Below are 23,952 nucleotides of genomic sequence, written 5' to 3' on the forward strand. Positions count from 1 at the left end.
GATGCTATTGAACGTTACCTTTCCCAACACCCAAAGAATTCCAAACATACAACCTCCTTCCTGGCCACCGTGACCAACTACATCCTCATCCACAATTATTTCTCCTTTGAAGCACTACCTACAAATAAATTTGTGCTATAACCCCTCACATGGTTCAGATTCACTGATTACATCTTTGTGATCTGAACTGGGGCTGAGGACACCCTATCCACATTCCTCTAAAACCTCAACACTTTCTCCCCCATTCACTTCACCTGGTTCTCCTCAATCCAATGAGCCACCTCCCTCAATATTGACTTCTACCTCAAAGAAGCTACATCAGTACCTCCGTCCATATCGAACCTACCAAGCACCAGCAATACCTCCACTTCAACAGCTGCACTCCATTCCATACCAAAGAGCCAATTACAGCCTAGCCTAGCCACCCACGGCTGTCGCATCTGCAGTGAGGAACAGACCCTCTCGAAATATACACAGTTTCTCACTGAGGCCTTCCCAGACCGAAATTATTCTCCCAACCCTTTACAGAAACAGATCTGTCCCGTGTCTCTCCAGTCACCCACCACCTACCCAAGTCACACCGTGAGGCCACAGAAGAACATTCCCCTCATGACTCGCTACCACCCAGGACTGGAACAAATTAATTACATTCTTCACAGGAGTTTTGACTACCTGTACTCAACGGCCTCCTATTCCACCAACGCACCCACAGTCTTTTTACTTATCTCCTTTTTTTCTGCTTTCTTTCCCCTTCCCTCCTCCTCCTCCGTCCTCCATCTAACCACTGAATTGTACCTAGTTACCATAGCATCACCCCACATCGTAGATGTTTGCTACCACAAGCAGCACTTTACCGTCCACTAGCCCTGACCTGCTATTGCTATTCCTCCCCCCCCCCCCTCCCTCCTCCTTACCACCCCCCCTCCGTAACCACGTTGCTTCTTCTCCCATTCTCCCATTATGCTCAGTCTGTCCTTGGCAATGAGACACAGTGGTTATTTATGTGAGTTACGTTTGTATTAATATGGGTGTGTGAGGGGCATTGTTTTACTCCAGAAGAAGGCCTTTTGGCTGTAAACTTACTTGCCCAGCTTGTCTGCAATTCAACATCTCCACTAGACAGTGAGTAGCAATCTATCCTTTTCCTAAAACTGGTTTTTTTCTAGTGTCATTTCTACAAATTTTTACTATTGTTAGTAATCACCATCAAATATTACAATTTTTGAAATTAAGTTTCCACTTACTACTTTTCTAAGAACAGCAACTGCTATTTTTTTCTCTCTGCCATAACCAAATGGAAGTAGTTTATTTGCCTTCCACTTTTCTTGCATATCTGTAACTTCCCATTACTTTAATGTATTATAATTATTTGTTGTGTTTTACATTACAAATTATATTAAGGTGGTGCTATGCCAAGTACAGCTGTTAGACAAGTATAAAAATAATCAGCAACCACAATATTCCTAATGTCTAGCTTTTAGAACCATGTGTTACATCTTCATGGGAGGAAAAATGGAGTTTAGTGAAGAGGACAGGTCCACAGAACCCAGAGTAATAGGGTTCCAATTTGTATGAGGAGGAAGAAAGGCAAAAGATCTTAGTAAAAGTTGTAAGGTTTGAAGAGGGTCACGAAATGGTTACCTCAAAATGACCTTGAATCCTGTTTTCGCGTTGAAATCAAGATCAAGTTCATTTTTCCAAATGGTAATCCCTATTTTTTATTCCATATTCGTATTCTACATGAAAAAATGCATTGTCTGTTGGGAACATTTTTTTCAAAAACCAATGGTTTTTCACCAGGGGGCACTTCATTCTAACTTTCCCAGGTTACCAGTATTTGAGAACGAAGCGAGATTGGGAAAAATTTTCAATGTAAATCTTGTACAATTTCTGAACTCTATCCACTGGTGAAATTTTCATCACCTTGAAATGGTCTTGAAATTCTTCAGTAGGGATTAACCTGAAGGCAAATACTGTCAGCATTAGCAGGACCTAATGTGCACCACGTGCAGGGTGCCGAATCAGAGACTCGTGCTGTGCTTGTGCCAGCACAATCAGAGGAGAGAAGGGTAGAGCTTTGAGGCTAACTATTAAATGTCATTGTCGGGGAATTTTAAATCATGACTGGGGGGTTCAGAGAAATTTTACCTCTGGAGACTGCGAAAATTCCTCGGCCATGCTCACTTAGAATGATTCCTGACTGGTGTGCCTCTCAACAATTTTTCTCTTATGGACTTAGAAAAATGTGTGTTAAGGGATTTAGAAAAATACCGCCTTGTTGAACTCTGATGAATTTTGCCTCGCGCGACTTAAGAACAATCATGTCTCATGAGATTTTAATCAGTTCCTGTGAATTAAAATTTTTCCAAATCCCTACAAGCAAAATTATTCTCAACATGAATAGCCCGTAATAGAAAAATTTATCTGAGTCACTTTGTCTTGCAATTAACCTTCTCTGGCCAATCTTTCATTTTTGCCTTCTATCCATATCTGGAAAGGATGGATACCATGGGGTATTTCACTATTTTATTATTTACATCAACATCAAGATATGTTAAGGTGGCCTCTTGAAAAACACACATCCGTTAGACACCTACGTAATTTTCTGAGAGAACACACTTAAGTACTATACGTTCTGGCTTCATGTTGTGGCATAAACAACAGTGAGCAAGTGTAAACATATGGGTCGTGTATATTGTAATAAGTCAGTTGTCCTGCAACATGCTTGGCGGATGTTTCATTGAAGGTAAAACCTAAGAAAACCAATAACAGCAAATGTGATCACTACAATTTATTTTTCGTTTCTAATCTGTCTGAAATGGCTGATTACACGCTGTTAGAAATAGTGAGGATGATAAAAATTTCTGGCAAGTGCCACGATAATCATGCAACCGTGCAAAAGATTGTGTACCAAAAGGTATCCCGATACCCATCATCCCACAAAGGTTACAGTTAGGCCTCTGGTAAGATGAACTGAAAGAGGACCTTGAAAAGGCAGAGAGGAAAGACAGGCCCAGGAGAGGTGATTGCACTGGGAGTTCATGCTATTGTCGCTGTAGATCCACACCTTTCGACTCAGCAGAATCAGTGAATACATGGTGTGCCTTAATCAGTGGTATCTCTTGTTTTAAGATACTTTAAATTCCATCCGTATCACTCATATCGCTTACATATCACCCAAGCAACTGAGCCTGGGGATACTGAGAGACACCTAGCATTTTGTCGATGGGCCAATACGCAAATATCTCTTGATACCTTTTTCTTCACATGCACACTCTTTACAGATGATGCAAACTTCAACAACATGGGAGGAGTCAATCTCCATAATGTTCACTACTGGGCGGAAGCAAATCTTCGCTGGCAATGAGATCGCCAAACACTCAGACGGTGGTCAATCAATATCTGAGCGGGCACAGTTGGAGATTACAGGACAGGTCCTGTTTTTTATGGCGAAACATTGAATATCTTCATATTCTCTAGAATCTGGTGCTTTCTTTACTACAAAATATCCCCCTAGACATACAAGCACATATGAAGTTTCAACAGGACGGCGCCCCTGCACATCAGGCCTTGCCTGTCAGAAGGTACCTCAATGTAACTTACCCAAATTGATGGATTGATATCAGTAGTGCAATTTGTGAATTCTCGCCAAGGTTGCCAGACTTAACACCACTGGACTACTTCTTATGGGGAGCTGTGAAGCAGAAGATGTATTCCACTCCCCCAACAACACCAGAAGATATTAGAGAAAGGATTGTGGCAGCTTTCCAGGCAATCACCCAACACACATTGAATGATGTCGAGACCCGTTTCCAACAGTGTGTGTCACTGTGCATTAGGCATTAGGCAAAATGGTCAGTTGATCGAGCATCTGAGACCCTAAATTTCCAGTGAGAACCATGTTAATCAACCCTTTTCATGGATAATGATGTGCAAAGTCTACTAGGCAACCTCCATGTAGTACACATCAGGTTCTGCAAACACCAAGGGTATTTGCTTTCAGGTTAATCCCTACTGAGAAATTTCAAGGCCATTTCAAGTTCACAAAAATTTTGCCAGTGGACAGAGTTCAGAAACCATACATGATTTTCTTTGAAAATTTTTAACGATCTCGCTTTGTTCTTGAGATATTGGTAACCTGGGAAAGTTACCCCATGGTGCCCCATGGTGACAAACCATTGGTTTTTTGAAAAAGATTTTCTTACAAACAATGTGTATTTTTTCATGTAGAATATAAATATGGAATAAAAAGTAGGGGTTACCATTTGCAAAAATGAACTTGACCTTGATAACAGGGTTGCAGGTCATTTCGAGGTAACCACTCCATTATGCACTTCAAACCTTACAACTTTTACTAGAGGCTTTTTTTCTTTTTTTTTTTTTTTTTGCAGAATTGCGCCGCTGCAGAGATATCAGCCGGTATAGATTAAAATGGGACACACTGTAAAAATGTTATGGAATACAACTTAACACAGGAGATTATAGATTAAATTACACATATCTTTACAGTATAATTTCATAACCTCAGACCTTATTACAAATTTTGATTTCAAACTGTCAAACTGACACGCGCAGGCGCGCGCGCGCCCACACACACACACACACACACACACACACACACACACACTCTATGCCTTGTCCAAAAGTACAGAAAATTCTACTCTCTTCTTTCAGTAAGTAACAGATACTGAATCTTGTGCGTATCCAATACTTCACTGACTTTAATACTTCATCAAAGAGACAATTCATCTTTCATTTGTGTGAAGTGTCAGCTTTCACAATAAATAAATGTTCCACAAACATTACTCATAAAAAATTCAACATTACAACAGTCCCACTATTAACAAAATACACTGTAAACTTCAATTACCTAAAGTTTTAGCGTTGTTCTGATAAAATATTTAATTCAGCCGACCTACGTTTACTTGCAATTCCTCTTGTACATTAAACATTCTTTGAACTACTATTTCAAGTACTCAGTGTTGTTCCCATTTTAATCTACAGAGACATAATTTGGGCAAATGTCAAGTCACGTGGCATATCTCACAAAGAAGTTTTTAGCTGCTACTTCTTAAGCCTTTTAGCACCAAATATGATTTAACCATGAAAATTTATTATTAATTGTGGAATCATACTACTATATCTTCTTTTCAAATCAAGGCAAAGCTTGCATCCTTCTTTTTGATTATTGACACAATGTGACAACTGTTACAACTTTCAAACAAAGTGTTGTTGTGAACATATTTGAAAGGTATTGATTGAGTACACATAATTGCACTGACAACCTGAGAAATAATTTGAATTCAGATTAGTTTCCCAGTTTTGCAGAGACCATTTTCAAAATATTTTGTGTCCATAACGACTTGTCCTTTTACTGTTCATATGCCAAATCCACATGAGGCATGATGAAGAAGTATAATTCAAATTAGGGACACATTTGGTAAATTACAAGTTTAATTACACATAAATTATATGTTTAACTGCAGAAAGGAAGGGCAGAAGAAAGGAAAGAAAGGCATTTAGGATTTAATACCCCATCAACAATAAGGTCATTAGGGACTGAGTGTGCACTGTGATTTGACAGACATGGTATAGGATACCAGCTTTGTCCTTTTCATAGGAAATAGTCCAGCATTTTGCTTTACACTGTGTTAAGAAACCATGGGAAACATCAATCTGTATGGCCAAACATGAATCTGAATCTTGCTTCTACTGAATCTAAGTCCAGTGCGTTAACTACTGTGCCATCTTGCTTGTGCCACAGAAAGATGTATGTGAGATATATTGGATAACATTTGTGTGACAGAGTAGGTAAGTTATTAGACCTCCACTTCAATGATTTAAAACATTTAATAAAAAGAACTCGGCAGTGAATTTTTTCACGAGTTACTTCTGGTGACAGAACAATTTGTAATTTTTGTTACACAAAACGTGGTTTTTGATTATCCAAAACAGTTCTATGTATATAAACATTAAATGTGTTAAACATGAAGTGAAATCAAGGTTAATTTTATTCCTCTAAAATTCAGTGAATCAATTACTGCATTTCACTTATCACTGTAGACTGAGGGGTTACCTACAAATGAAAAAGATAATTAACTAATCAGTCTTAAAAGCTCTGATTTTATTGCAATTTTTATAGTCTTTTAAATTTTAAAATAAAGACACCTGAGACTTTTAGGAATGCATGGCACTGAAAGGAAAAAAAACAGTAAATTTACTAACTTGATAAGAATTCGAGGATAGGTATGGCAATATGTACTGTTGCAGAGATCTTTGAAAGATTGAGCAACACTTCCGGCAACAATTTATGCATAGCATCACGCATCTCAAGCATGCAGGTTGTAAGAGCAGTAATGCACTGCCTTGCACAGCGCGACATGAGCCCATATTCAAGACACTTGATGGTACGTTGCTGAAGAGCAGGATCCAGCTGGGCGTGGTACGGTGCAAGTGATGCAAGCACTGGTATCACATGGGCCTGCAATTCAGAGCGCGTCATGCGCACACCTCGCAAGGCTTCAGGAAGGCCCAGTGATTTGTCACTAACCTGTCCAAAGAGAAAGATATTGTTGTCAAACAGAAAGATAATTTCGCTCTATAAATCTGTCCTATGAATAAATGTTATAGGAAGAAGTAACTAGATGATCATTAAGACACATTACAATCTGCATAAATTCACATAGTAATATTTCATACAATGTTACGATGTATCAGTTATCTGTGTACACAGAGATATAATGTTCTGACATTAAAACATTCACAGCAGATTAATGTAAAAAGACCGACTGCAGATGAAATGTTGAATGTCAATTTTTATGTACTATCATTACATTATTGCAGCAAATAATAAAACTGAATATAATTGGTTAGAATAAGGCCAAAAACCTGCCACATTTCATTCTTGCATATGAAAATACATCAAGAAATTTATTTCTTTAATTAGTTGGTGGTTTCCTCAGCTTCTGTAAGTGTAACACTCTTTTAAGCTGAGAATTTGCTAGTTACCATCTTAATAATTTGCTAAAATAGATTATTCTTTACGGTGAACAATTTTAAAAGCAAACCAACAGTTTTTTCACTACAATAACACCATAAAATCAAAGAACATAAATATCTGAGGGAGCCAGACTAATGACCTGGCACTCAAAGGAACATAGAAAGGTAGAGTCAGTCAGTCAGTCTCTCTCTCTCTCTCTCTCTCTCTCTCTCTCTCTCTCTCTCTCTCTCCCCCCTCCTCTTTGCATGGTCGCTAACATTTGACAAGTCCCCAGCCAAGCAAGTAAATGATTGGTTTCATAAGAGAGGACTGTGCTTCAAATCCAACTTACCAGATTTTTTTCTTTATTCCCATATAATTCTAATAACAGATTTATTGTGAATGTGCAACTTGTCAATACCTGAAGAATTATTTATTGTTTTCATAATTTTTAGGCTGAAAATTCTGGTTTTCTCTAAAATTTTGGAATTAGTTTCCTATTATAACCATATTCATGCAGATATGTTCCAACTCACCATGAGTCCGTTTTCTCAACATCTGCACAGGCACATTTCGACCCACCATGAGCCTATTTTTTTCTGGTATACATACAGCTACAGCACAACTCATCGTATTAACGCCTTTTACCAGTAATCCTGCAGTTAATTTTGATCCGCCAGATACAGCTGCATGTGCACAAACAACTTTTGGTTGGTGGAGGGAGAAAGGGAACAGAATACTTCATTTGTGCATTAGCCCCCTACACAGTTACATGCAAACACTCCAAAGCCTCTAATTTTACAATAACATGTAGTAATGTGACTGCTACTTCACAGCAAGGGACAGTGAGCCTGATTGTGTATCCAAATTGCTTTACACTGAAATTTCAAAAGAGCAATTAAAAACTGTACTTCTGTACAATGAACAGCTCCTTCTACAAAACAATCTCATCGCTTCAAACCCTTCTGCTGTAATAACACAAGAACATGTGGAAATTAGAGAAGAAATATTTCATAAAATTTTCAAAATGCTACCAGAGAACCAACTCATAGCATAAGAATGACTAACTGCCCACAAAAATATCAGTGAAGAGGATTTGTCTGAAGAAAGTGAAGTAGTCTCATCATCTTCAGATGATAACTAGCCCATAAAGAAGCAGGTGAAAACATACGGTGATTAAGTACCACTGGGCTACAAGATTATGGTTATCAATATAGCGAGAGAGTATCCAGGATGGAGTTTGGTTGCTCTTCACAGAAGGAGAGCATCATGCCTCAATAGCATGAAAGATGGGAAGTATACATTTTAAAAAAGCTGGAATGAGGAATGAACAACTTAAAACAATTGATGTGTGGACCTCTGTTTTATAGAAGCTCAAGATTGTAATCAGCAGCTGATGACAAGAAACTTGCAACAATGACTCCTGCTGCTGCAGGCCCAATTTCCTGATTGGAATTTCAAGCTACTGGCTCATAGGTAATACTCTTCAAATGAAGCCATCTGAAATACCAGAGAAAAGTCACCACATCTGGAACTAAGAGTTAAAGTGTTTCACTGCAGAAAGTCCTTGACGCAGCAGCAAATTTCCGAAATCAGAGTCTAGCTCTCATACCAAAATATGACAAGGACTTTGTTATTAACACTGATCAAATAAGTATCACAGAAAAAAGTACCCGACTCATTTACATCAATTGAGATACAATTTTTACAGAACATACAATATTAATTTGTGAAATATATTTATCCCAGGGCGCCAAAATCAGTCAACTTATGACCAAATTCTTGCCAAACGTGGAACAAAAGTGGTTATTGTGCAGCAAAAGGATGTGAATAAGGTGACACATTTGTGCACTCCACAATACGCTGTCACCTTATCTGGAAAATTACTAAAAATGGTCTTCCTTTGCTTGCAAGAGATCACTGGCTCCTTTGAACCAAGAATGAAAAACAATCAGCATAAGAATATGCATACAAATACAAAAACGTTATGCTAACATCTTCAAGATCCAACAAACTCTCAACAGTATTATACAAGAAATTTCTAATTGACATCGAAGACATACATGAGAGAAGAACAATTTCTTTTGCTCCTCTATTCATGAGGAGGGCAAATTAACCTGAACTTTTACAATGTAACTTTTCAAGATAGAGAGGATCTGTCAAGGTGCCAGTATTGAAGAAACTCCTCCACAATGTGCTCCACTTGTGCAGCTTTGTGACATTTATTTTTACAGGTAGGTGGAAAATCTTATAAAGCGACTACGAAATTGCTCATACATAATCAAATACAAAATAGAGAGCTTCTAGAGAATACTGCATAAAAATTCAATCAATTGTACAGCATCAGTTCTCTGCACCAATATTTGACGATTTACTTGGTATGCATGGTATGATGAAAAATTCTGTGATAACCAACACCTGTTTACAAATAAAAACCAAATTCGTTTTGCAATAGGCACACTGAAAAAACCACACACACGCAAAAGCTTGACGTACATTACATGATATATATATATGTCACAAAAACAATATTGTTGTTTTCCATATTTTTATGAGCAGTGTCACCCTGATTCATGCATTGGTTAGTTGGTTGGTTGATTGGGGTTGAAGGGATCAAACAGCAAGGTCATCAGTCCCTTGTTTCAAATGTGGTCCAGTCAGACGGATTGACATCTCAGAAAAGCCAAAACGATACAAGGTAAAAGGCTAAAAAATGTGAAAGTGCAGTTGTGTTGTCAATGTGGGAGATAGACAAAGAAGGAAGCCGAAAATCACAGCGAAGAGATGCAACGCGGAGCCCAACCGGTAAACCCGGCCGAGGGCAGGAATCAGGTGGGTGACATACTTGGTCAGGGAACAAGACAGAATAGGAAGGATGAGTGGGAGAGAAACGGACAGCTATTGCATAAGAAACCAGAAGCTGGGATCGCCGAACAGAAAAGGTGGGTGGGGGGGGGGGGGGAGGGGTGGGGGGGGGGGAGCCCAGCTTCAACCAGGGGACTATCAACAGGGCAGGTAGGGAAGACAGTGGTGGCCGAACGAACAGATACCGTAATGGTGTACTGGATCCAGGAGGCGCAGTGTGGAAGGGGCTGCCAAACCATAAACTTGACAACCATAGTCCAAGCGAGACAGTACTAAAGCCCGATAAAGGCGGAGAAGGGTGAAGCGATCCACACCCCAAGGGGTGTGGGCAAGAAAGCAAAGGACATTGAGTTTACGGAAACATCCTACTTTCAGAAGTCTGATACGAGGCAGCCAAGTGAGCTTGTTGTCGAAAAGAAGACCCAGGAAATGAAACTGTGGGACCACAGGTAATCGTCATGCATCGAGGTAGAGCTTCGGATCAGGGTGGACGTAGTACGGTGACAGAGGTAGACCACCCGCAGTTTTAAAGAAGAGAATCGAAACCCGTTTGGAGGGTCCATGCAGAGGCATGCCATATAGCTCCCTGGAGCTGCTGCTTTGCAGAGGCCATCGAAGAGGAACTAACGCAAATGCAGAAATCATCCACATACAGAGCAGGGGTGACCAAAGGACTGACAGAGGCTACAAGTCCATCTATAGCAATGAGGAAAAGAAGTACACTCAATACGGAACCCTGTGGGATGCCATTCTCCTAGGTCTGTGGAGAACTAAAAACAGTACCAACCCGAACCCTGAACAACCGATTGAACAGAAACTGGCGAATAAAAATTGGGAGTGGGCCCCAAAGATCCCACTCATGAAGTGTAAGAAAGATGTGATGGTGCCAAGCTCTGTCATAGGCCTCGCGAAGGTTAAAAAATACGGCAACCAAATGGCAGCGCTGGGAAAAAGCCTGCCAAACTGCGGATTCCAAGCAAAGTAAATGATCGATTGGAGACCGTCCCTCTCAGAAATCACAATGGTAAGGGGACCCCAAGATTCGAGGACCCAATTGAGCCGCTGGGCTACCATCCGTTCACTTTCAAGTAACTTGCAAACAACGTTTGTCAGACTAATTGGCTGATAGCTTTCGACAAACAGGGGGTTCTTACCAGGCTTAAGGATGGGAACCACGATGCTATCCCTCCGTTGAGAGGAAGTCACCCTGGAGCCAAATACAGTTAAACACCCGGAGAAGATGATGTTGTCGTGGAGCACTGAGATGTTGAAGCAATTGGTTATGAATGTAGTCTGGGCCAGGGGCCGTATCATGAAAAGAAGAAAGTGCGGCAAGAAGTTCCCATTCTGTGAAAGGTTCGTTGTAAGATTCTGACTGACAAGGGGTAAAACATAAGGCGGAAGCTGTTTATGGTGAAGGAAAGCAGCCGGATAGTAGGTTGATGCTGATGCTGTTGCAAAATGGGTCGCAAGATGTTTCGTGAGAATCAACGGGTCAGTGCAAAGGCCATCTGGGAGGGCAAGGCCCAGGAGGGTAGACTGCTGATGGCAACCTTGGAGAGTGGAGTGTAGCCCATACTCGTGACATAGGGACAGTTGAACAAAGGGAAGAAACAAAGTGTTCCTAACGCACCCGTTTGCTCTGCTTGATTAAGTAACGGGCATTGGTGTGAAGGCGTTTAAAGGTAATAAGATTGACAGTGGATGGTGTTGCAGGTGTTGAAGGTGTTGCAAAGCTCAACGGCGATCACTGATGGCAACAGCAATGGCCGGACTGCACCACAGGACTTCCCGGCAGTGAAATGGTCTGGATGAGTGTGGGATAGCAAGGCTAGTGGCGCAAACAATCGCATCAGACACATCACAGAGGATGTCATCAATACAACCTGACAAAGAGGGAGAAAGAAGTGCAGTGCAGTGTATAGAGGCCAATCGGTGCATTGGAAAGACCGACGAGGTAATCTGTCCATCAGGGAGTGGGAAGGGAGCGAGAGAATCAATGGGAAGTGGTCACTATCGCAAGGGTCGTTGTGTTGCGACCAGTGGAATGATGGGAGGAGGGAGGAAGAAGAAAGAGAAATATCAATGGCAGAAAAGGTACCAGACCGGCACTGAAATGAGCAGGGGAGCAATCATTAAGAAGGCACAAGTCGTGGTCTGCAAGAAATTGGTCTATGAGAAGAATGCACTGCCCCACAAAGGATGATGAGCATTAAAATCCCCAAGGAGGAGGAAGGGAGGAGGAAGTTGCTGAAGAAGGGCAGTTAAGGCAGCAGGTGTAAGAGTCCTGTAAGGAGAGAGATAAAGATTGCAAACGGTGACCTCAGAGTCCAGGCGGACCCTAACAGCAACCGCTTCAAATGTAGTTTGAAGAGGAATCCACTTGCTAGCAACGTCCATACGGACCAATGTACAAATGTCAACAGAGCCCTGCAGGGGGCCAACCTGATTTCGACAGAAAGCATGGAACCCACAGAGGGTCAGTGAGTGATCATCAGTAAAATGAGATTCCTGTAGAACCACACAAGCTGAAGAATAAAACGAAATAAGGGATTTCAACTCCAGAAGGTGATGGTAATATCCATTACAATTCCATTGGATAACCACAGAACAATGATTCAAATGGTGGGTAAACAGACTAAAGCCAGTCATGCCACCGGGTCACCACCTGTCACCGACAAGGAGGGGGCGACATCCATGAACAGCAAGTCAGAGTCAGGTTGCAAAGGCAGGGACGGGACTTATGTTCCTTCTTATTTTCTGTTTGAGATCGAGGAGGGCTGAGCAGCAAAAAGGAGCCAGCTGCAGCAAGATCTGGAACAGAAAGAGATCAGGTGACCTGGGGGCCCTCAGACTGTGGTTCTTGTGGTCATCGTCTGGCAGCAGACCTTTGGCCTGGAAGGTGCCAGGAAGGGGGATCCTGGGAGGAGTGCAAGTGACTGGCAGACGCCGAAGAAGTGGGACACTTCTCCGGCTGGGGATTGGGAGTGGCACCCGGAGGGGAGGGTGTGGGAGCCACAGGGGAGGGGGGAGTGGGGAAGACAGGGGTTGGGGCTGGGGTAAGGAAGGGGGAGGAAGGGGTGAAGATGTAACTAAAGAATAGCTAGATGTCATGGACACAGGATGAAGACATGCATACTTCTTATGAGCCTCAGTGTAGGTTAGACGATCAAGGGACTTATACTCCTGTATCTTATTTTCCTTCTTATAAACTAGGCAATCCGGAGAACGTGGAGAATGATTGCCATGACAATTAACACACACACAGGCAGGGGAACACAGGAACTCTCCTCATGGAGTGGATGTCCACAGTCATTGCAGAGGGGGGGCTTGCAAAGAGCGGGAAGACATGTGGCCAAAACACAAGCACTTAAAACATCTCATAGGTGGTGGGATGTACGGCTTCACATCACATCAATAAACCATAATCTTGAACTTCTCAGGGAGGGTATCCCCTTCAAAGGCCAGGATAAAGGCACCAGTATCAACGCAATTGTCCTTTGGACCCTTCTGAATACGCCGAACAAAGTGAACACCCTGCCGTCCGAGATTGTACCCAAGTTCCTCATCAGGTTTAAGGATGAGGTCCCTGTGAAAAATTACACCTTGAACCATATTCAAAGACTGGTGGGGGGTGGGGAATGGGCACAGGAATTGTGTCAAGACGGTTACAGGCACGAAGGGTCGCACACTGGGCAGCTGAAGCAGTTTTGATCAACAAGGAACCCAACCGCATCTTGCTCAGAGAGTGCACTTCTCCAAACTTGTCTTCAATATGTTCCACAAAAAATAAAGGTTTGGTATTGGTGAAAGCATCCCCATCAGTCCTGGTGCAAACCAGATAGCAGCGGAAAGGTTTCACTCCTAGGCGACGAGCCTGACCCTCCTCCCAGTGGGTAGCCATGGAAGGGAAGGCCGAAGGGACAGAAGAAGCAGCACTAACAGAATCATTTCAATGCAAAGAGAGGCCATAGAAGAACGGCCAGAGTTCTTGACCCATATGCATTTCATTTGCATAGCGTCCGTCCAGATACCACCCACTCTGATCAGGGGCTCTCTTCATGGGCGCCACCCAGCCACAGCAAGGGCTGTCTGGCATGGCGGCCACTGCCATGAGTTCTGATGTTCCAGGATGACAAGCAACCACTCCTAGGCTTACATGAGGTGGTCACAGCTCAGCTATCAGAAGTGTGATCCCTGTGATTTCAGGGTGCTCAACCAAAAGGATACATGCGACCCCACCACACGGGCTGGCTACCGTGCTGGCTATGTACCCTAGCATCAGACAGCGACGTGAAAGAAAAGGTGGAAGGAACTAGGAGGGCACATGTCGGAGACACTAGGTAAGGTGCTCTTCCCCAAATGGCTCACACTACAGAATAGAAATTTAGTAATGGAGTTCAAACCCCAGAGAGAGGACCAGAGAATGCCGAAAGGATGAGGTAATTAGGCAACAAAACCAAATTGTAAAGCCAACATAACCAAGAGGATAGTGGGGCCAACATAAACAAGGACACTAAGAGAGGGAGAGGAGAGGGTGAAGGGGAAGGAGCATTTCGACATCCTCCGTATAGTCCAGACTTGCCATCAAGTAACTCATCTCTTGCCCCAAGATGAAGGCCTGGCTGGCTATTCAGCACTTCACAGTCAATGATGAGCTCAAGGATACTGCCAAAAAATGGCTGGAGCACCATTCTCTAATGAAGGGATTAAGGAGCTGGTTTCAAGATGCAACAAATGTTTGCAATTGGGTGGTGGTATTCTGAAGAAGTAATGTCAACATGTGAGAACAGATTGTATATATAAATTTATCTACTTTTCCGTTTTTTAACAATGGATCCAAGATTAATTTATAAACATCCTGCTTAACAAAGTGACACTCATGCACAGTCTAAGTTTGAAATTACCTACTGAGGTATTTTGGCAGAGCAAACAGTGTATAAAATAAGCACTTCCCTGTCCATCACTGGAGACACAGAATGCACTACTGATGTGCACTGGGAGTGAACATTTACTTTTACCTTCAATACACAGTTGGCTGTTCGTAGTGATTTCCTGTGGTCAAAAGAATAATGAGAAAGATTTTTATGATAAAAAAAGATGAACCCTGTTTGTCAGGAGTTTACAATGGATGCCTGATAAAAATGATTTATCAGGAATCCCTGCTATTTAACCCCCGAGTAGGCGTTTTTCATAACATGGGCAGGTGCGTGGGGTGCTTTCTACTCATGAAAAGAATAGCTGTCTATGTTACCAAGGTAAACATGTATGAACAAAATTACAGTTTAATCTTAGTTTAATTAAACAATGATAAAATAAGCTAACATTATATGAGCTAAATCACTGTTCATTTAAATGATGATAATATAAACCTTTGATTGTCTCACTCTGTTGCCACACACAAGTGTTACACCATAGCAATGACCCACTCGAAGCATTAAACAGTGAAGTTGCCTCAGATCCCTGCCAACCACTTATTTCATCACCAGTTATCTTTTAGATAACAGCCTCATTGTGAGATTGTGCTGCTAGCTTGTATCAGGGTCATTTTATAGATGGATCAAATTTTTTTTTCTCATATAGCTCACTGTTTATTTTATATTACTGCTGCTCACTTGGGAGTATGGCAGCACAACTTATTACTGTGTTAGGAGAAGCAATAATGAAGGAATAGGTATGGGCTCGCACTTGTAAAACAACAATGGAACTGTAGAAAACAATTTTATTAGTGATTGGTGCACTTTCTACACAGGCACACCCACTTGAGGTTTAATAATCATAGTCAATTCACTGCATAGTGCCTTTATTAGAATCCTACACTGTTAAAATCTACTTACAGTACACTCCCAATTATTTGGGATAATATGGGGGAGAAGATGCACAATAATCAAAAAACAAGAGTAATGGAGATATTTTCAAACATGTATTGGGGTTTATGTAGTAGCAGCAGCAGTAGTAGTAGTAGTAGCAGTAGCAGCGTTGGTGGCCGACATCTGCACATGCTCAGGCAAGGCTCAATTCAATTGTCTTCTGCTGCCAGTCTGACTTAGCATCCGCCACTGCCCCTAGCGGTGGGCAACTGCACTGCCGGTCGCCATGTGTGCGACATCTCTCTCTCTCTCTCTCTTTCCCCCTCCCTCTCTCTCTCTCCCTTTTAAGATGCATGAACAATCTACAAACTGAATAATCTGCACATGAATAATGGTGAGTACACTCTATACTGTAAGTACTTACAATGGCACACACAGCAGCAGCCAACATGTCAACATCATTTCCATGACGAGACAAAATGAGAGCTTTATTCTGCATTACTCGGGGCACTTCCTGCAGAATCAGCTGCAGTACTTTCCAATCTGTAAACCCATTTGATGTAAAATATTTAAAAAATATTTATAAAAAAAACTGAATTATGCCATACACTGAGATTACAAAAGTCATGAGGTAGTGATATGCATATATGCAGATGGCAGTAGTATAACATACACAAGGTATAAAAGGACAGTACACTGGCAGAGCTATCATTTGTACTCAGCTGACTCACGTAAAGAGGTTTTCGGCACGATACTGGCTACACAATACGAATTAACAGACTTTGAATGCAGAATGTTAGTTGGAGTCAGATACATAAAATATTCTACTTCATAAAACGACAGAGAATTCATTATTTCAAGATCCAAAGAGTCAAGAGTGTGCTGAGAATGCCACATTTCAGGCATTACCTCTCTCCGCAGACAACAGTATAGCTAATGGACTTCACTTAACAACTGAGAGCAGTGGCATTTGCATATAGAGTTTTCTGTGCTAACACACAAGCAAAGCTGCATGAAATAATTCCAGTAAACAATGTGGGACATACAATGAACTTATCGATTAGGACAGTGTGGCAAAATGTGGCAGCAGATGACTGATGCAAGTGCCTCCACTAACAGCACAAGATTACCTGCAGTACCTCTCCTGGGCTTGTGACCACATCAGTTGGACACTAGATGACTGTAAAATCATGTCCTGGTCAGATGAGTACTGATTTCAGTTGGTAAGAGCTGATGATAGAGTGCAGTGTGGCACAGCCCCCATGAAACCATGGACCCAACTTGTCAACAAGGCACTGTGCAAGCCGGTGGTGGCTCCGTAGTGGTGTGATTTGTGTTTATATGGAATGGATTGTGTCCTCTGGTCCAAATGAACCCATCATTGACTGGAAATGGTTATGTTCAGCTACTTGGAAACCACTTGCAGTCATGTTCCCAAATGATGATGTCCTGTCACCATGCCACAAATGTTCACAGCTGGTTTGAAGAACATTATGGACAATTCGGGCGAATGATTTGGCCACCCAGACTGCCAGACACGAATTCCATCGAACATTTATGACACAATCTAGAGGTCAGGTCACGTACAACATCCTGCACTGACAATACTCTCGTGATTACGGGTGGTTATAAAGGCAACATGACTCTATATTGCTGCAGGGGACTTCCAACAACTTGTAGAGTACACGACATGTCGAGTTGTTGCACTATGCTGGGCAAAAGGAGGTCTGACACAATATTAGAGGGTATCCCATGACTTTTGTCACCTTAGTATACATTACACATACTCAAAAAAAATTATATTTATATATATTGCTAGCATTTATTTATCTGTACTGCTTTCTTGCATTACAAACATTATATGGTTTAATACAAAGCTAACTTGAACTACTGAGCAAACTTTCTGTCATTGGGATATTTTGTAATACGAGAAAGCAGTACAGATAAATAAACGCTAGCAAAATGTATCGTGCACAATATTAAATTACTAAGCAAAAATTTATTGATGAAAGATAAAAGCAGAGCCAGCTAGACAGCTCCTTTTTCCTTCCATTGTCAATTGTACCACGTTTGTTTTATAGATGCCTGTATACATAGGCAGAACTTATATCCTCTTCTTGATAAAATAACCCTAATGGGTTTTGATAAAATTTCAAAATTTTGATACAAAAACCAGATTAAAATTTTAGAACAGGAGGTGAGATGGCAGATTACACACGATGTGGGTAATACATTGCACAGCCACAAGTAAAATGTCAATGTGTCGAAACAAAAATGAAACAGGAGTTTTAGGCACAATCACCCAGTAATTACAATCATCATTTAACAGTAAAAAGAGAGTTTCCTCAACTTCCTTTTCTATTTCAGACTTAATCACCTACACAAAAAACCCAAAGTGTTACATAATTACAAGTTCTTCTATTTAAATATGGTGCTTTTTCAATTTTATGAACTATGTTCAAAGTTTTATATCATACTTCAATTAAAACAAACCTCTTTCCTGCTTCAGAGCAGTCACAACAGCCTTGCAAGCATGTGTGAGAGAGAGGTGTGTGACAGTGCAAGGTACATGAGCTGCAGGTGCAGGGCTTGATGGCTGTGGCGACACAGGTCGTTCCCCATGTTTGTGATCCACACACAGAAAAGGGCTGTATCGCAACTGATGGGTCACAGGATCAGGAAAACCAGGCTGGTACATTGAATTTGCTCGAAGTTGCAGGAAACACTCAAATATCTAGAAAGGAAATAACAAAGAAGTATTATGGAGCTTCTCTGTAGCTTTGAAACAGTTGAAAAGTTACAAATAGATTTAATTAAGTTGTTATCGTCCTCCTTCTTCTTATGCTTCTTTAATTTCTTTATGGTTTCAAATGGCAAGGGAGTCACAATACTAAACCAGTTGGGTCATTGGACGGTGAAGATTCAAAGTTATCAACCAGTCCCATTCAACAATTATAATTGATTTTTAAGATCTAACAGCAGCCTTGTTTCCCTGTTACATCAACAACTGATCTTTTAAGTGGCCTATCATATTTCGGCACATTTGTGCCACCATCAGTGGGTACTGTTATTTCGGCCACAGTCTCTGGAATATCTACACGTTCCTCTTTATATTATTATATAGTTTATCACACTTTCTCTCATGGTCCCTGCCATCTGTATCTTCATCTGTTAAAGAAATACATACAGAAACATGGTAAGTTTTTAATGATCAAAACTCACATATTGAAAGATTTACCTTCACAAAACAAAAAAATAATTTCTCTCTATGGTACGTATATTTTCAATATAGATGTCTATTCTGTCATGAAGGATGTTTAGTATTTTTTTTTTCTTTTTTTTAATCAAGCATTTGGCATTTATGAAGATAGCTGAATAAAGATTATAGACGAAAGCTAACAGCTGGCAAACAAAAACTCACAGCTGACAAGCTGTGTAAATATTCATGAAAGTACTAAAGATGCATTACACTATAAAGCTTTATCACACATACTGGTGAAGCTACATAATCATGCCAGCTGCAGAATCATATTTGGAATCAACATGTGTGTTGTGGAGGGTTCATGGCATATATGGAGGGTGACAGTGCATGCACTTGTGTGGTACAATGCTCAGTACACAACATAACAATTATCCCTCTACATCTCTCTCTGGCAACTGGAGACACAACAACAAACATACATATCCTTGTGCATCCATTAACTGCAGTTTCGTAGTGACAATGATATATTTTAAGTCAAGTAGTTCTCCTTTATGACCAACCTCATTCAAACTTGCAATGGATCTCCTTCAAAATTTTATCAGGCACTAGGAATGCCATCAAATAAAAGTATGATGCCTTCTCTCTGACACACAACTTCTCTTGAAGTGTTGGGATCAAAACTGACTTCTGGCACTATAGCAAAAATCTAAGAGTACTGTTGTTCCACTCTTGATGGTAATATTAATTACCACCAGTTGCCACTTGTAATATGCCACGCCCTTGCTATCTACATCACTCACGTACACTTCACCAACATGAATGTTACTGAATTACATGTATATCAGATCATTCCTCGTGATAAACTAACATTCCTGTCTGCAAGCATACTTTATCATATCAGTAACAACACATTTCACAACTGTTCAACATATACTGCTTGTATTTAAACTTTTGATAAAGAAGTTTAATTTCTTCTTATTAAAATGGAACTTCATGCCTCAGCAACCTGAATCTAATGAGTAACTGAGGAGGAACTGAACACGAAACTTTGTTATTAATTTATTAGTGCACTAGCAGCTATTAAAACTACATGGGTCACAATTAATTCAGAATATATTGATTATAGTTTTGCTCTCTTGATATGTACATGAGATTACTATAAAATCATTGAATTTAGATCATTTTATTCACACTAAATCCAATGCTTCCTTATGTGCTAGTGCACAGTAAGTGTGTGTGCTGTGCTGTACATATGAATAAATACTCACCATGAATCTAATACTGTTGCAATTTTCGAACACAGTGGGACGCTGGTAATGTGCATCAAGGTGCCCAACAAGCAACTTGTATGTATGTATTGCGTGTGACGATGGTAGCTGATAAATTTTTATCTTCAGAATTCGGACTAAACCAGCCACCACTGTTTTCACATCAAGCATATCTGCCTCACTACATGAGCCAAGAGTTGGGTCTTGACCATGCAGTTCAAAGGGCCTGCTAAGCAACTGTAAATTAAGAAGAAAAATTGCATACATTATCCAAAATTTGTTACAGCATGGCTGCCTGTGTGCAGTGCATATCCATTTATATAACTCTAGTTTAATAGTAAACCAGGAAAAATATTAAGCAACAATTTGATATTACAGTGATTTCAGAAAAAACTTACAAACCAGGAAGACTCTCATTAAAGAGATCAAATACCAAATGTCACTGCAGTTCTCATAAAAGAGATCAAATACAAAATGTCACTGCAGCTGTTGTAGGACACATTATCTGTGACACAGAAACCAAATTTTAACAATAACTTCATACAAAATAGTCTGTCGAAAGTTTGTCCTCGATAATTTACTAATATAAGGCTGAAGAAATCTCTTCACAGAAAATAGTTTCCTTTCAAGCAGTATCACTGAAATCCTTGAGTGACGCTAAATGTATGACTTGTATGAAAGATCCTAAGGAGTGATAATTTCAGGCAGTGTCCTTACAACATGTCTTCTTGAGTTTTGTTAATTGTGAACCGGACATCTTCAACATAAATTCTGATAATCATATCATTTCACAGACAACTTATTTTGATAGCCTACTGTCTTCCTTACAGGTATCCACATAAATTCCAAATCATGGCATCAAATAATTTCGTGTAAGTCATGTATAAAGCATGTAAAGACTGTAGTCATTTTCTCGCACATAACGTGACTCAACAACGATGCAAAAAAGTGAACAACTTGTTCACAATTTTTGCGTACTGATACAAAACTATTACAAATACTAATAAACAATTCTCAAAGTTTTTGACAGATCTTATTTGAATTAAAAAACACTGCAGCATAAAATAAGTCGACTGAAGTAAATTAGAACTTTCTTTTCAGTATATTAGCATGACAATTATAGCCACGAGTAAAATGTGCCTCAATCAAGAGTCCAATAACGAAACAAAAGTGCTTAAAACTGAACCTCAGATGAATGCAGCAAAAGTGCGTACGTGCGCACCCACCCACTCACACACACAAAAACATACACACACACACACACACACACACACACACACACAGAGATGCACATCAACATACACACACACACACACACACACACACACACACACACACACACACACAGAGATGCACATCAGCAGTGTGTACAACGTCTATGCCCTAACAATTTAAGGAGAAGTCCTGCCATTGCACAAAGTTTTTAATAATCCCATTACACTCACACTATAACACTGACTAAAATAGTAACCATGTCCTTGTAGAGATGTCCTTGGCAGTAAATATAAGTTTACTCTAGGGTCACAGCCCAAAAGCATGGATCTGAATTGTCAAGTACACATGTATAATGAGAATTTACCAATTAGGCTTTTAACATTATATGAAAATAAACTAAATGGGAACGTGAGTCATGGACAACAACTCTAAACACGAAACTAATATTAAAAATAGTTTACAAGTTATATTCAGTAATTGATAACTTTTTCTTTTGGGGTAATTGCAGCCCAAGGAGTGCCACATAAAAACTGAAAATATAACTATGTTTAGTCTTAAAAAACTGTCAATAGTAAATTTCAGTAAAGTAATCAAACTGAAAGTATATACAATTCACTAAAATCTGTTCCAGTAAATACTGCATAAGAGGTGGGTACTTACTTTCCCCAGCAAATCAAGCAGTTCCAAACATCTTTTGTTCTCGCATTCAACACAAAGTTGTATGAGAAGCTCTGCAGCAGACTTGCGGACTTGGATATCATTGTCATTGTCAATATGTTGCAAGTACGGCACAACCACTTTCTCTATTAACTCATCCTCGTAAAGGCATCTGTAGAAGCAACCATACACTATCAATGATGATATAATGAAGTAATTTTTAAATTACAGTTACAATAACACAGAATGTTTATTTTCCTTCATGCTTGTTTTTATCATTCATTCATTCATTCAAGGTTTACCACTACAATGTTGTACATGATCCAGTCACATTAATGTTGCCAGCACCTATGTTCGACATCAACGTGCAATAAGCACTCACAGATGGCAGGTGGCAGCACTAGTAGTGAAAGGTATATAAAATTTCAGGGGGATATGGAAAACAGTGCAGTCATGGTCTTATTGCAGAGAGTGGGAGATTTGCCTGGCTTCCAAATGGGGCATGATCATTGGATTCTGGGTCAAGGGTGAAAGCATTTCCAAAATGGCTAAGTTTGTAAATTATTTGAGTGCCAAAGCACAGTATGCATTGTAAAAAGTGGCAATATGCAAATCCAGTGCCAAGGCAACTGTGGTGCACCATGGGCGATAGATGACGGAGGTGAACAATGGTTGTGAAGATGTGTACTGGTAAATAGACCACCCAGATGAAACGCGACTACCAACTGTGTCTTGTCAATGACTGTTCAGTGAACATTACTGTTATGGGCCTCCACAGCACGCACCTGATTCATGTACCCATACTGACTGCTGTCATCGGCAATGAAGGCTGGAATTTGCACACCAATACCACAACCAAATGGTCACCAAATGGCCTTTTCAGATGAATCATGTTTTATGCTCCATTGGACAAATGGCTGTTGGCATGTATGGCCCTGCAACAAACATGTGAATGTTACATGCCACAGGAGGGGGTGTTATGGTTTAGGAAACGTTTCTGTGGAGTTCCCTGGATGATCTCGTCATTCTGAAGGGCACAATTAATCAATACAAGTATGCATATATCCTTAGGGACCATGTCCACCTCTACATGCACTCTGTTTTTTGCCGCAGCACAATGGCATCTGCCGAGCAGGACAGTGCAATGTATCGCACAATTTACAGTATGCATGCACGGTTTGGAGAGCACCAAGATGAGTTCACTGTATTCCCTGACCATCAAACGCCACAGATTTAAATCCAACTGAGAATATGTGGGACCACCTCGATTGGGTTGACTGGACCATAGATACTCAACCAAGAAACCTAGCGCAGCTGGCCACGGTACTGCAGTTGGCATGGCTCCACTTTGCTATCCTTACCTTCCAGAATCTCACTGCCTCTTCTTGCACGCCCATGCTGTAAAAAGTGGTTATTCAGGTTTTTGACAGGTGGTCAAAATAATGTGACTGCATCGTGTGTTTCACTTAGTAACTTATCTATGCTGGGAATACTGATGGAACTAGCAGCATACCCTATCTTCGCAAAGGTACCACTATGTTTCTACGGCTGGATGACTCGTCTGGCATAGTGATAATAAATTACACACATTTCCTTGTGGATCAGTCTATGTATTAGTAGTAAAAGCTGTCTCAGGATCCCTACAGTAGTTCTTGGAAGTAACCTTCATGTACAGACAGAAAAAATTGGGGGAGGGGACTTTTAATTTATAATATGTAGTGATACAGAGAAGCCCTACACATTTTTCTCCTGAATTGCTTTTAAAATATCTCACCAACATTCTTGAGCCTGCACGCACTACATATAAAACATTTCACTCTATACTACTGTTGCATATGATTAGCTTCATAAGTGACGTGGATGTTTTTGTACAAGTGATGAGTTCTTCCAAAACACTGTCAGGGCACATGAATGAATTAAAAAACTGAGTGCTTAAGGCACAAATTCAAAGATATT

At 40.5% G+C, this 23,952-nt stretch overlaps 1 protein-coding gene across 2 annotated transcripts in view; it reads right to left on the reverse strand.

The window, feature by feature from the left end:
- Positions 1-23,952, reverse strand: part of LOC126162738 (tuberin) — a 342,768-nt gene that overhangs the window by 170,505 nt on the left and 148,311 nt on the right. For both annotated transcript variants that reach the window (XM_049919411.1, XM_049919410.1), the window contains exons 10-14: positions 22,000-22,168; positions 20,125-20,361; positions 18,148-18,388; positions 16,079-16,197; positions 6,226-6,550 (exon numbers count right to left, since the gene is read on the reverse strand). In XM_049919411.1, the coding sequence (XP_049775368.1) occupies positions 6,226-6,550; positions 16,079-16,197; positions 18,148-18,388; positions 20,125-20,361; positions 22,000-22,168 (1,091 nt within the window). The remainder of the gene's footprint in view (positions 1-6,225; positions 6,551-16,078; positions 16,198-18,147; positions 18,389-20,124; positions 20,362-21,999; positions 22,169-23,952) is intronic.

The sequence above is a fragment of the Schistocerca cancellata genome, chromosome 2 (assembly GCF_023864275.1).
Source record: "Schistocerca cancellata isolate TAMUIC-IGC-003103 chromosome 2, iqSchCanc2.1, whole genome shotgun sequence".
Taxonomy (NCBI): Eukaryota; Metazoa; Arthropoda; class Insecta; order Orthoptera; family Acrididae; genus Schistocerca; species Schistocerca cancellata.